This window comes from Paramormyrops kingsleyae, chromosome 21 (assembly GCF_048594095.1).
Source record: "Paramormyrops kingsleyae isolate MSU_618 chromosome 21, PKINGS_0.4, whole genome shotgun sequence".
NCBI lineage: Eukaryota > Metazoa > Chordata > Actinopteri > Osteoglossiformes > Mormyridae > Paramormyrops > Paramormyrops kingsleyae.
In genome coordinates, this window is record NC_132817.1 from 14937618 (window position 1) to 14950821 (window position 13204).

A 13204-nucleotide genomic window follows, 5' to 3' on the forward strand; every position below is an offset into this window, starting at 1 on the left:
GAGCATTTTGGGGGTTAAGGGCCTGGAAGCCTTCTGATCACAGGCGTGGGGGCGTAAACTGGTAAGGGATCCAGGCTGAACACAATCCTGTATAAGATTAACACCTTAGCCAACGCCGTTCGTCCTCCTGATGCATTTACATCAAAAGAGCAAATATATTATATCATAGCTTAATCTCTGGAAAAACATACCTGCTTCGATTACCAGAGCTTGTAATACAAATGAATCTCACGTATTTAATTCAGTAATAAGGTGTCACGGACGTTTTTCTTGAACGAACTACTTCCTTTCAGTAACTGGAGGCAGTTTGTCTTCCGTCATATAACGCAAAAAAACCTGAACCTTCTACAATCAGGTAAGTGCGCATGCTCGGATTTCCACTCGGATTTTTTGGTAAAACGTCAGAAACACAATGCACCGCTTAAAAACAGAGTTTTTCCTTACTAGGATTATAAACATCGCACAACTAATAGTCATTTGGAGTGAATGTGAGATGGGAAGATAAACCACAGTGTGGACATCCTGTCTCAAACAGTTTTATCACTGGGGTAGACCACAAGTAAGAACCATTCAACATTTAGTGTTATAGGGAATGATAAAGGTTGAGGGTCAGGTCTTTCATTTCTGCCCTGTTTTCTGTGTCAGTCAGCCCCAGGACAGTCCCTGGATGCCCCGGTGAGACACAGATTGGTCTGAAATCTCAAACGTGAACACAGAGGCCACTGCACGTGCCCAGACAGGCTGGCTGCCACAGTCATTCTCAGCTCATGCATATGCAAGCAGGACAGAGGTGGGAGGGGTCTGTCTGGGAGGATCACAGAGGGGGCAGGGCGTTTTGCATGTATTAAAATAAGGCTTGAGTTTCACACATGCCTGGAACAATGACAAGCCAATCTGTCTGTCAGTCACTGAGCCCCTATTCCAGCCCAGGTCTTCCATTGCTTTGTGCATCCTGGCAGAGGAGCCTGGGAATGTGGAGGGACACTGCAGAGTACAACAGACCCCCATGCGAGGGAGACCCAGCTTCTGCTGCGTGTGCATGCTGCAGAGATTTGCCTGGCCAGTCTCCATCTGACGGGAAAGCTGTGAGACAAAGAAAGGGTGCAGCAGATACTTTGATTAATGCTTAATTCATGCTAATTCGCTATGTCAGATTCTGTAATTGATACTAATTTAATACTCCAACCATCCTTCCATCCATCCATCAATCCATTTGTCCATTATCCAGACACTAATGCTGGCCAGGGTTATTGAGATACCTGGAGCAGATAACAGATAAAACGAAATAGATGTGAATGTAAATGTAAATAAATGTAACAGATAAAATTAAACAATACTTTATTTTCCAGTTGCACAAGTACAAGTACAGGTATACTGGGATGCTTCTTTGCACATGCCCTGCCTTATCTCCTTTGAGACACACAAATATGTGGAGTTGAGAGCCAAACTTGGGTTGCAAGCGCAGTGTCAGCTGTTTATCTGGCACCGTTGGAGCATTTGGGGGGGGGGGGGGGGTAAGGGCCTGGTAGCCTTCTGATCACAGGAATGGGGGCGTAAACTGGTAAGGGCTCCGGGCTGAACGCGGCCCTGTATAAGATAAACACATTAACCAATACTGTGTTTTCTGCAAAAAAAATATGAGTTACAATGCATCACGTTAAATTGCATAACACTGACCTTTTCAAAAATGATTAAACAAACATTGAATGAATCACTGGCCAGCTCCCCACTGAAAGCCCAACTGATTATTCTCACAATTACATGTGTCTCCTCATTATGTTCAGCCCACCTTGGTCATTCTTATATTACACTGACACCCATCCATCCATCCATCCATCCATCCATCCATGCTTGTTGAGCAGTTTCCACCCTTATACTCCCAATCCATAAAAACGCAGTTAGGTGCAGTTTGGCCTCTGGTTCCCTCTCAGTGTATGACTGTGTGTGACTGCAAACCCTGTGTCTATGCTTTGTGCCCTATGCTGCCTGACACAGTCACTAGATCCCCCCCCCCCCAGCCCACCATAAGTGGTTCGATGATGGATGGATGGATGGATGGATGGATGGACAATTCTATCTTTCTAAACATATATTTAGCCATGAATCATCAAACTACTTAACCACACTAAACAGAGTTGCTGAGGGGCCTGCAGCATATTGCATACGGCCCAGGTACACCCTGGACAGGATGGAGCCATCTAAGATGGACATTTGAGTCACTGTCCTTCCGCAAAATATTTCCGTAAAAAAGCTATCTCTGACTCATTCCATGGCAGGCACCAGTACTGCCCTAGTCTGAGGAACACAGTCCTTTATCCTATTTCACTGGGTACCCCAGTTTTCTTTCCCACTCAAAAACTTGCTTTTGATAAATGGGCATGCATACCCCATAGTATATGATAATGCGCAAGGCAGGCCCTGGGTGTTCTGGCGCCCTAGGCGAGATTCTGCTGAGAATATGTTTGCTATAATAATTACCGCGTGTCTGTGAAGTGACTGGGGGATATCAGGCGTCGAGCTCAGATTACCGCAATGACAGGTGCAGAGAAGTTAAAATAGTAACGTTAAATGACTTCCAGACGAAAGTGGTTTTGTTAGAGGGATGAAATACAAACAATATACATTCATAAATGTCGTAATTATCATGTCAGTGGTTTACAGTGGACTATCATACAAAATCAGTTTTCCATTATTGTACTTATTTTCTACGTGCGGACTGTATTTGTTATAAGACTACATTACCCACAATCCTCAAACCTGTTGCTAACGCTAAAATACAATTGGTTCTGCAGACAGTAACCTTTCATGACATCGGATGTTAACTAGATTGTCGAATCACAACGAAGAGTACTGAAAAATCAGCCAATCAACGAAAAATATAGGTTGGTCTAAAGATTTCATATTGAAACGTGCCCTTCGAGTTTGACAGCTACAGCTGTTAAGAAGCATTAGAGCGTAGAACCGAACGTTATACAGACTGAAAATTAACCGTGCTTCTTTCTACACAATTAAAATTGCAAGAAAATGGTGAGTTTTGCCACATTTTCATTTTATCTGTCGGGAGTTTTTGTATGTGAATATATGCAATTGTCCATGAAGGTAGCTGGCTAACCGCTAGTAAAGTTTTCGCACAGTCGTATTTCTATGAATGTGCGAACTTAAGGCCAGTTTGATCTAGCTGTTGCGTTAGTTTATAATATGATAAAGTTCACGAAGCGTACTGATTTGTGACTTATTTTTGAAGTACTGATGTATTAGCTAAGTGGTTAAAGGTAATACACTTACAGGGCATGCATGAGACGGGATTCGGGCCTTTTCATTCAAACCGTAGATTGGTTTAAAGTTGCATTTCAGGCGCATATAAACGAAAATATACGGTCTGGCAGTAGTTGGAAGCCGCTAGATGGATTTCATATGGCCTGTGTTCGCTGTGACCACGCTGTCCTGTGGGGGGGGTTGTCTTTGGAATGTGAGCTGTCTTCCTTTGACAGGCCCTGATGGGATTCCAGCTGGTGGTCAGCCTCCTGGCCGCTAGCATAATGCAGAGAATGGCTCCGCACTGCTCCTTTGCTCGCTGGCTCCTTTGCAATGGCAGGTATATTACGGGCTGCTGTTATGGAGTGCATGAGTGGGTGCCCAGAAACGCTCCCAGATAGATGCTATGCTGACACTGGTGTACTTGCACCTTTGTAGAGTGTATATGGCTGTGTATGTCAGCCCTGGTTTTCTCCTTTCAGTCTGTTCCGATTTAAGCACCCTTCGGAGGGAGAGCTTTGTGCTTTAGCTGGGAAGCAGATGCCAAAGACCAATAGGAGAGACAGGTATGACTGGGGCGGGGGCCCTGCTCAGCCGCTATTGGCTCTGTTGCCCGTGGGTGTCGGCTGTACGTTTTACGTGCTGTTTTTGCAGGAGGCAGAATGGGGCTGGCGAGAACAAACCGCTAACTGTGCCCAAAGACATCAACCTGCAGCTGGAAACGGCCCCGGTCAACGTGCTGGATGCCCTCGGTATGCATAACCAGCACAACAAGCAACTGCACTGGTCACTGGACGGGTTCCAGGTTTAAATCTTGGCAGGGGAACTGTGTATTTTTCAGTGAGGTGCTACGTCATAAAGGTTTTATTAAAACTACTGTATTGGCCCCAATATAAGACGACCCCCCCCCCCACAGACACACACAATTTTGGCAACTATTATTAGAAAAAATGTTTTTGGAATACCAATCATACCTCTATAAAGAGATATAAAATTATTTGACACGAACAGCAATCATTCCAATAAAAAATGTATTTGGGCAGGGTGTGGCTCAGTGGGCTAAGCCTCTGTGCCTGTGATCGGAAGGTTGCCGGTTCAAGCCCAACCTCAGCATATCTGCAGGACCTCCAGCAAGACCCTTAACCCCCAGCTCCTTGGGCGCTGCTATGGGTGGCTGCCCTTCAGGGCCAGACTGGTCTCACTTACAAAGAGCAAGTTGGGGGAGGAGTAAAGAGAATTTCCCCATGGGGATCAATATAGTATCTATTATTATTGGGGGTGGTGGTAGATAATGAATATTACAAACTCCACAACCCCCGAGTCCGCAGAATGTTTTCAGTGCAGCAGGTGCACATGAAGAGGGTAAAAAAAACGTATTGTGGAGAAAGGTTGAGCCATAATAAATGATATGACAGCTCTTTGAAAATGAACGTTACTGTCTTTATTAACCACTATTGGTTTAATACTAGCAGCGGCACAGACAGGGAACCAACGATTTACACGGCACTCAGTGTTACACGCTAAGCACACGCATTGCCAGGGATGCCAGCTCACACGCACCTGGTGTGACACGCGCACTTTTTGATTATCATGCTCACGGAGGAAATCTTACGGCAAGTCAGAGCAACTTGTTATGATAAAATATCATATTCGGCGCCATCTATTACCTTTTCTGTCTCGACCCCCAATATAAGACAACAGCACTTTGTCCCAGATGCACTGTGAGAAAACAAAACCCGTCTTATATTCGTGCCGACAGTCATTTGTAAAAACCTCGTGCTGGGTTGTTCCCTGCCACGTGCATGTAGCTTCCGGAATGTAACTCTGGACCCCTGCAACCTTGCATATGACAAGGGGGGTATGGAGGATGGATGGATGATTTGTAGAAATACTGTAATACTGGGGGCGGTGTGTGTTTCAGTGGGTTGGGAGTGGGACACTGTGCCTCTGATGGAAAGGTCGCTGGTTCGGGTCCCACGGTCAGTGGAGTGATTCCACCATCGGGCCCCTGAACAGGGCCCTTGGCCCCCAGTTGTTCCACCATCGGGCCCCTGAATAGGGCCCTTGGCCCCCAGTTGCTCCAGGACTTGTCTGATCCTGCTTTCTCAAAAATGTACATCGCATTGAGGAAAAAGCATCTCGTAAATAAATGGAGTGCGTATGCAGTAGAGATTCTAGGTTGTGTAAAATCTTCCTCACTGTGTCTCTCTGTGTCCCCAGTTCTGCGCTTTTTCCTGGAGTACCAGTGGCTGCTCGACTTCGCCGTCTACGCCCTGGGCGTGTTTCTCTTCACCGAGGCTTATTACTGCGTTGTTGATGCCAGTAAGGAGGTGAACATCGGAGCCATTTGGTGTGTGCTGACTATACTCTTCTGCTTGTATCCTTCATCCCAAAGGGCTTTTGTGTCGTTCGTTTGGAATAGACGTGCATGTTTTAGCCATTGGGCTTCTGTAGTTGAACGAGGTTCATTCATTGGGCAGCACTGAGGCACTGCGATTGCCGCTTTCGCCTCCCACGTCAGTGACTGGGGTTCCATGTGTGTGGAGTTTGCATGTTCTCCCCGTGTCATTGTGGGGTTTCCTTTGGGTTCTCCGGTTTCCCCCCACAGTTCAAAAACATACTGAGGTTAATTGGAGTTGCCAGATTGCCCGTAGGTGTGTGTGTGTGATGAATGGTGTGTGAGTGTGTGTGTGAATGTTGTGTGAGTGTGAGTGTGCCCTGTGATGGGTTGGTGCCCCATCCTGGGTTGTTCCCTGTCTTGCGCCCATAGCCTCCAGGATAGGCTCCAGACCCCCCACAGCCCTGAATAGGACATGCGGTTACAGAAGATGGATGTCTGGGTTCATTTATTGTCCTTGTTTGTGGTATGGCTGTCATGTAATCTATATTATGTGTACCTAGGGACTTTGAAGTTGTTGGTAAGTTAATGAAAGGTGCTATTTGGTTGCCGACTGTGGGGGTGTGGTATGGGAGGGGGTAGCGGGTTCAGAGTCTTCATGCTCTCCCTTGAACTGTATGCTGTGACCCTTGACCTCTGACCCAGGAAGACCCTGCACACACTGATGAGCCATTACTTCCGCTCGGAGGAAGGGGGTGAACGCTCGGTCTGCTTGGCCTTCGGCTTCCTGTCCCTGCTGGTGGCCATGCTGGTGCTGGTGGTGCGCGAGGACTACCTGGAGTTTGGACTGGAGGCTGGTGCGTCTCCCAGTGCCTCTGCTCTCTACCGCTTCCATCCACGCAGGATGAAGTCCGCGTAGATCAGCTGCAATCCCAGCCCCCCGTGCTCGTGTCCCAAAGCTGTCCTGGTCACCATCTTAATTGTGATGCTTGGAGAATGTGGCGTTCATTTTCTGACTCCTCCTTTCCCCCTTCCCCCTCCGCTATCCTTGGGCAGGCTTTGCGAATCTCTTTGAGAACCTCGAGGTTTTCGCCAAGCAGCAAGGCTACGAGTGGTCGTGAGTATCTCCTGCCCAGCGCATCCTCTGTGCAGCACCAACATATTTCATTCATGTACAGCTCTGGATAAACATAAGAGAGCACTCTGCATTAAAAATAAACTGCATTGTTAAATCCTGGTTTAATCCTGGTTCTGCTGGCAGAGGCTACGCTGAGCAGCGGGCTGCTTCCAGCTTAAAAATTTCTAAGATAGCAGTACTTAAGAACAGAGTGAAACAGGAGACACTGGGATTGACCAAAAACCAGCCAGGTAAATAGTGGAAGAAACTTTCTAATGCCAGAGATGACCCATAAAGCAAAAGGAAGAAGCCCTTCATCAGCGAGATACAGGGAAGAGCCAGGCTGGAGTTTGCTAAAAATGTATATTATTCAAAGACCCATAAATTGAGAAATAAATGAATTGCTGGGTTCTCTTCATTTTTTCCCAGAGCTGTATTTCTGATGCTGACTGAGATCAGGTCCTGTAGCATGTGGCCTAAAGATGACGGTGATGTTTTGTGAGAACGTTAACAGTCTCCCTTCACAGGGTTCCTGTGACTAAGCTCACCGTGAAGCTCCTTCTGGCAGCGCTGTGCGCTTTTATTGGTGCCTTGCTGGCGTTTCCTGGACTCCGATTGGCTCAGACTCACCTCGACGCGGTTGAGATGAACACTGACCGGCCCTTCATACAGTAAGTCCACTCTTTTGACTATGAGAGCTGAGATGTTTTGACTATGATCCCACTAAAATGTTTTAGAAAAGCACATCAGAAATACATTTGAGGCACAGCTAAGGTTTGCCCTGGAGTTTTCGGGAAGTCTACTGTCTCCGGTGCTGACTGGCTTTCTCCTGTGTCCTGTCTCCTAGGATCCTTCTGCATGCCAGCTTCTTATCCCCAGTGATCGTGGTGCTGCTGTGGGTGAAGCCCATCGCCCGGGACTTCCTGGGGAACGCCCCGATGGGGAAGACCTCTGTCACCCTGTGAGCCCGCCTGCCTGCCACAAGCACAGCCGAACACAGGCAGACACACAGCACAGCGATAGCCCTCAGCCTCGGTTCTCGATCTAATCTACCTGAGCATGTTACCATTCCTTTGGCCGGGGGCGGGCTGCTCCACAAGGCAGGGTTCCTAAGTTAGCTGGGCTAATGATTGTCCAGTAAGACTTTAAGTGAGGAGCATTCCTACTGGACAACCATGACTTGTGAGAAATCTTGCCTCGTGGAGCAGACCCCCGATCTTTCTCGGTTGTGACGTCAGTAGTAGTTTAAGCAGAGCTGAGACACTTGGCTGACTGCAGACAAATTCAGGTTATGAATCCGATGTCTTTGTAAGGCAGGGTGATGTGAACCATTCACAATACAACTCTGTCTGTCTGTCCTGTATTTTGCTTATGCATGAAGAGTTTATTTTATACAGCGTCTGTGTCTTTGATTCTTATTTCAATACCACATTTGAAGCACTTTGAGCTGCATTTCATGTATGAATGATGTTGATGATAATAAATAATCGTCGTCATGCTTCCTGTCTGTGTGCTGCTCAGCATCTCCAGCTCCGCCTTCAGCTCGGTGCGCCTGTGGACGGTGGTGGTCCTGTGTCTGCTGCGTCTGGCGCTTACCCGCTACCACCTGCAGGCCTACCTCAACCTGTCTCAGAAGTGGGTGGACCGCATGAAGAGAGAGGCAGGCCGCATTGCCGCCATCGACATCCAGAGGAAGGTGGGGTCCTTCGCATCTGGGCTGCCCTACGATCTGCCTGAGAGAAGCCTGTTATCTTTTGGTGATGTTTTTGCGGCCTCTTTGCAGGTGACCAGAGTGTTCTGCTACCTGACAGTGGTCACCCTGCAGTATCTGGCCCCTATCATCCTGGTGCTTTTTTCCACCCTAGCCCTGAAGTCGCTGGGTAAGACGTTATGAGATATCGAGAAAGGAAATCCACTCTACCTTTCATTGCACTTGACATTTAGTTGCTTTGGAGATCGTTTTATCCAAAGTTACTTAAGGTTTCATTGCTTATTAGACTGGATGGTTTATTGTACTCATTAAGTTTGAGAGTTTAACACCAAGGCTGCTTGCTAGGGAGCCATCAGCCACTAGACTTCAGTCTTAATTGGGTGCATCCCAAACTGCATACTTCTTTGCTATATAATGTGTCTATATAAATACAAGTATTCTATGTAAAGTAAGCAGTATACCTAAATCTTCAGTATGGATAAGACAGTAGGCAATCGATACCAGGACGATACTACTACATTCTGCAAAATTCTGAAGTGTGCAACCGATAGTACGCTATCCCACAAGCCCACTGGAGCTCAGAAATTTTTGTCAAGATGGTGGAGGGAATGTGCTGATTCTCTACAAATTTAAGTAGAAAATAATACCCAGATACATAAGATACCTGAATATGTTTTCGATAGTTTCTAACAGATTTTTACTTTTGCGGGAATCACTGCTACACATCCGGGTCAGGTAATATGTGAAATGGCGACCCCGGTGTGTCTGAGTGCATGCATACTGTCCTTATGCATACATGTAGTACATACTAAATTAATGGTTGAGTAGCATGCTTCTCACAAAATTGAGTGCGTAGTATGTAAGTATGCGATTTTGAATGTACCTGCTCTCTCGCTAGGAGTGGGAAACACGACTCTGATCCTTGGCAAAGGAGCATTTCACACAATGCATCATAGCATCTAAGAGATACATGTAACGTCGTCTTAGTTTGCAACCCCCCCCCCCCCCGCCACATCAGCAGTGGCATTGCTCACCTCCCGCTCTGCTGCTTCCTTCAGGTGACTTCTCATGGGGGCTGCTTCCAGAAGAGCCGGGCGTGACACCCGCAGTGCCCCCTCCCACCTCCGCTCCCTCCGTAGCTCCGGGCCTGGGGGAGGACGACGATGTGGAGGACATGGAGGAGGACATCCAGGCCACGGTGGTGCGGCTGACAGAGGCGCTGAGCGCCCTGCGCGGGGTCCTCACGCCCGTCTTCTACCGCGGCCTCTTCGCTTTCCTCACCTGGTGGGTGGCGGCCTGTCAGGTCATCAGCAGCCTGTTTGGCATCTACTTCCACCAGTACCTCATGCAGAACTGAGCGGCGCCCGGCGTGGCTCCGCGCCGTGACAGAGGACGAGGCCGCTCTGCGTGAGCCGCGACCCGGAACCGCGCGGCCCGTCCCGCTTGGGATCTCCAGCCGGCGTGTGCAGAGACGCCCGGGACGGGGACGTAACACTATAGTGCATTCTGGCTGCATGAGACTGCCTGTCTCACATGGTTTCCAAGTACGGCTCAGTTCTGTGTCTTTAAATGGGAAGATCAAAAGAGCCCATTTGATGTGATGCAGCCCCAGATCCACTCCTCTATTCTGATGGCTGAAGTGACTCTACATTTCAAAACATGCAAGTTTCATGAAGGATGTAGTGTGTAGGTGCGTGACTTTTTCTTTTTTCTCCTTTTTCTAAAGTGTGTGTGTTTGAGTGTGTGTGTGTGTGTGTGTGTGTGTGTGTGTTTGTGTTTGTGTGTGTGAGTGAGAGCACAGCAGAGGAAGAGTACCCAAGATCTCAGGGATTATGAATTTCTGGTAACATTTCAATTCTTTTGTAAGTATTAATGCAATGTGACAGATCATTAAACTTAATCACCAAATTACACTAAACATCACTGAAGACTTTGAGTTATTTTTAACCTTTTGTCTGCCATGACTTAAACAATCTGCATTAAAACTTAATTTATTGACGTTTAGTATGACAAACACACTTTATTGGGATAATTAACTGGTATAATTCTAGTTTAGATTTGCTTTATATCAGCGTCCAGTCGGTCTTGTTAGGGAAAATGTATATTTAAATCACATGCATGTTTTAATGTACTTTTCCCCCTCCAAAACTTATATGTTTGCTTGAGTTGGTAAAAATAAAATGAAATGTTATGTTTGGATTTCTGGAGACAGGTTTTTTTTCTCTCTACTTATTTTTACACCACTTGTGTGACATCATGTCAAATGCTTTTGAGCAGGTTATAGTTGGAATTTTTAAGATGAAGTCTGCCCACCGATGGCTGGGGCAGCCATGAGGAATATGCCCCCCCCCTCCCCCCCCCCCCCCACACAATAGGGTCTGGGGTGTGTGACCTTTCTGACCTTATCTGTCACTATTTAACGCCCCTAAACCGGCTTGCATGATCACAGATCAGCAATAATTATTAAGATGCCCAATTATAATTTTAGTTATTTTAGTTGTATACGGCTTCCTTTTGTACCAGTGGGTGGGCTTAGGGTCAGTTTCTTTGCTGTCCATGTAGAATCAAAGGCATCAGGATGTGGTTCCTGTCCCAGATGATGCCCCCCCCCCCCCCCGAGAAGTAATTATGTCCACTTTTGCTGTAACACCATCTACTTAAATGGACCCTGTCACCTTTACCCCCCAGGCCAGTGAAGTGGCTGTCTGGAATATGACATAATTTACTGGTCTTTCATCCCAATGCGCAGTTCAAACCAACAGAAGCAGACATGTGAGGGTGTGTTGACTGAAATATACTATTTTTGAGAATGAAAGCTGCAGAGCTTAGTAAACCTAGTGAATGTCAGTCTCTCCTCTACCTGTTAGGAGGGACTCCTAGTCTCTCCAGGGATCAAAGTAATTTTCCTACATGTGGCTAAATATTTCCAGTGTGCCTTTGTTGTTGCCTTGTGTCTGTTGCCGGGTTAATTTCTGGTTTTAGTTCCTCCAAACCACAGAAACCATGCCTTTCTGTTTCAGTTCAGGATGTGCTCCCTGACTAGTGTCAGAGACTGACTGGCAGTACACAAACACAAATTAGTTGCTAGCTATTCTCCAAACACACAACGAGATCGTAAGGAAGCACAAAAGCCCCTTTTTTTTTGACAGAAAGAGTTCCATTGCTGCCAAGGTGGTCCGGTGACATGGTGACCTTTGGCTCTCGGAATGCAGGTCAGTGAGAGTGGCTGCTTAATGAACTCTGGAGCACTGCATTTGGAGACCTTTAAAAGTCACTGAATGCTATTCACTGCAAAAGCCTTCATCAGTAATGCCAGGGTTATGGTGACCTCTACACCACTCCAGTGACACCCAAATATCATTTTCCATTATCTGGAGAGCCTCTCAATTTCAGACTCATGTATTAATTTTATTTTTGAACCTCTAAGCCCATTGGGATTTCCAGTATTGGGCCAGAAATCATTGAATTATTAAAATATCTAGTCATCCTGACAATTAAGGAAAGTTATTCATTCAAATATATCTGATTACGACGAGTTTCGAATAGAATTCTCCACATGTATTTTGGCAGCCTGTGTAATTTGGCAAAACACTCTACATTATTTATAACACATACTAAAGTTAAATATTTCAAAGTAAAACACACGTCAACAGGGACGACAAACGGAGGCGCCTTTTGTTTGATCCAAGAAAAAAAAAAAAAAAAACTTTATGAGACTTTTGAGTTTTCAGCAAATGCTAAGAAAATTCATACAAATCACCAAAGAAATCGTTAGATTAATTAGCGCGAAATGGCGGGATTACCGCGGACTGAGGTATGGAAAGTACCGTCTTTTTGTTTTAGGTTATAATACTGGCAAACAATAAATATAACGCACAATCGCGCTTTCTGGGTTGAGACCATAATTCGAGGGTGTCCCCCCCCTTTTTTTTAATCGTGGGAACTGGAGAAATTTCCATGAGAGGCTCGGGCTCTTAACAAAGGGGCTGGAACAGCTGTTTGTAAGTAGCGTGAGCGTCTCTGCTGTCGCTCCTCCCCGCATATTGTAGCGCTCCCCCAGGCAGACACGGTGAAATCTCTCACAATATCGAGAGGCTCCCGACGTGTCTGAGAACAGCGTCTGGCTTCGTGAACTTGAAGGTGACGGGACTGACATATCTATATAATTACATTAATTAAGTGCGTCTGCTCGGAGGCCCAGTCTGTTGCTATAGGGACGGTGAAGCTTCGCAGACCGGCGCGGCTCTCAGGGGAGGGGCCCCGATATCGGCCCCCCCAGTTCCTTTCTATTTGGAGAGAGAAAACGATGTTCACCCATGTGTGAAAGGGAATAATTTACAGGACACGTTAGGAAGATGAATGTGCGCGCATGTGTGGAAAAAAAGCATGTCCTAATATAATAATTAATAAATATATACTTTATTAAAATCTAGTATTGTGTTACTTGATTTATGTAATTAAACGTTTAATGCGCTTGTGTTTAAAAATTACGCGCACAAAACCAAAACGAATTTCATCTAAGCAAAAAAACAGCGTCATTGTCGCAGGACAGACAGTGGGGCTGTTTCTGAGAATGTTTTATTCTGCCCGTGCATTAGGCTACTTATAGCTAATAAGACACCGCCATACCGCCACACTGAGCTGTTAAACTTTCCCAGGCTGTTCCTTTAGATGTCTCTTTTGTCAGCAAGAATAAAGGAATCATTAATGAAAGGCAAACTTTTGATCTGCGTAGAATTAGCATAACCATTAGGATTGGCGGTGGGACCGTAAATGGGGCCGA

General features: G+C 46.3%; 1 protein-coding gene across 2 annotated transcripts; it reads left to right on the top strand.

Moving 5' to 3' along the window:
• Nucleotides 1-2897: 2897 nt before the first annotated feature.
• tmem161a (transmembrane protein 161A) lies at nucleotides 2898-10620 on the top strand. 2 transcript variants are annotated; one of them, XM_023797888.2, is made up of 12 exons: nucleotides 2898-3027; nucleotides 3492-3595; nucleotides 3738-3821; nucleotides 3910-4007; nucleotides 5476-5632; nucleotides 6299-6450; nucleotides 6650-6710; nucleotides 7238-7381; nucleotides 7558-7671; nucleotides 8232-8406; nucleotides 8494-8590; nucleotides 9480-10620. In XM_023797888.2, exons 1-12 carry the CDS (start codon nucleotides 3025-3027, stop codon nucleotides 9776-9778), a joined length of 1488 nt encoding a protein of 495 aa, XP_023653656.1. In that variant the 5' UTR covers nucleotides 2898-3024; the 3' UTR covers nucleotides 9779-10620. The 2 variants fall into 2 exon arrangements, with proteins under 2 accessions (XP_023653656.1, XP_023653657.1); XM_023797889.2 differs by lacking the exon at nucleotides 3492-3595.
• Nucleotides 10621-13204: the final 2584 nt, after the last annotated feature.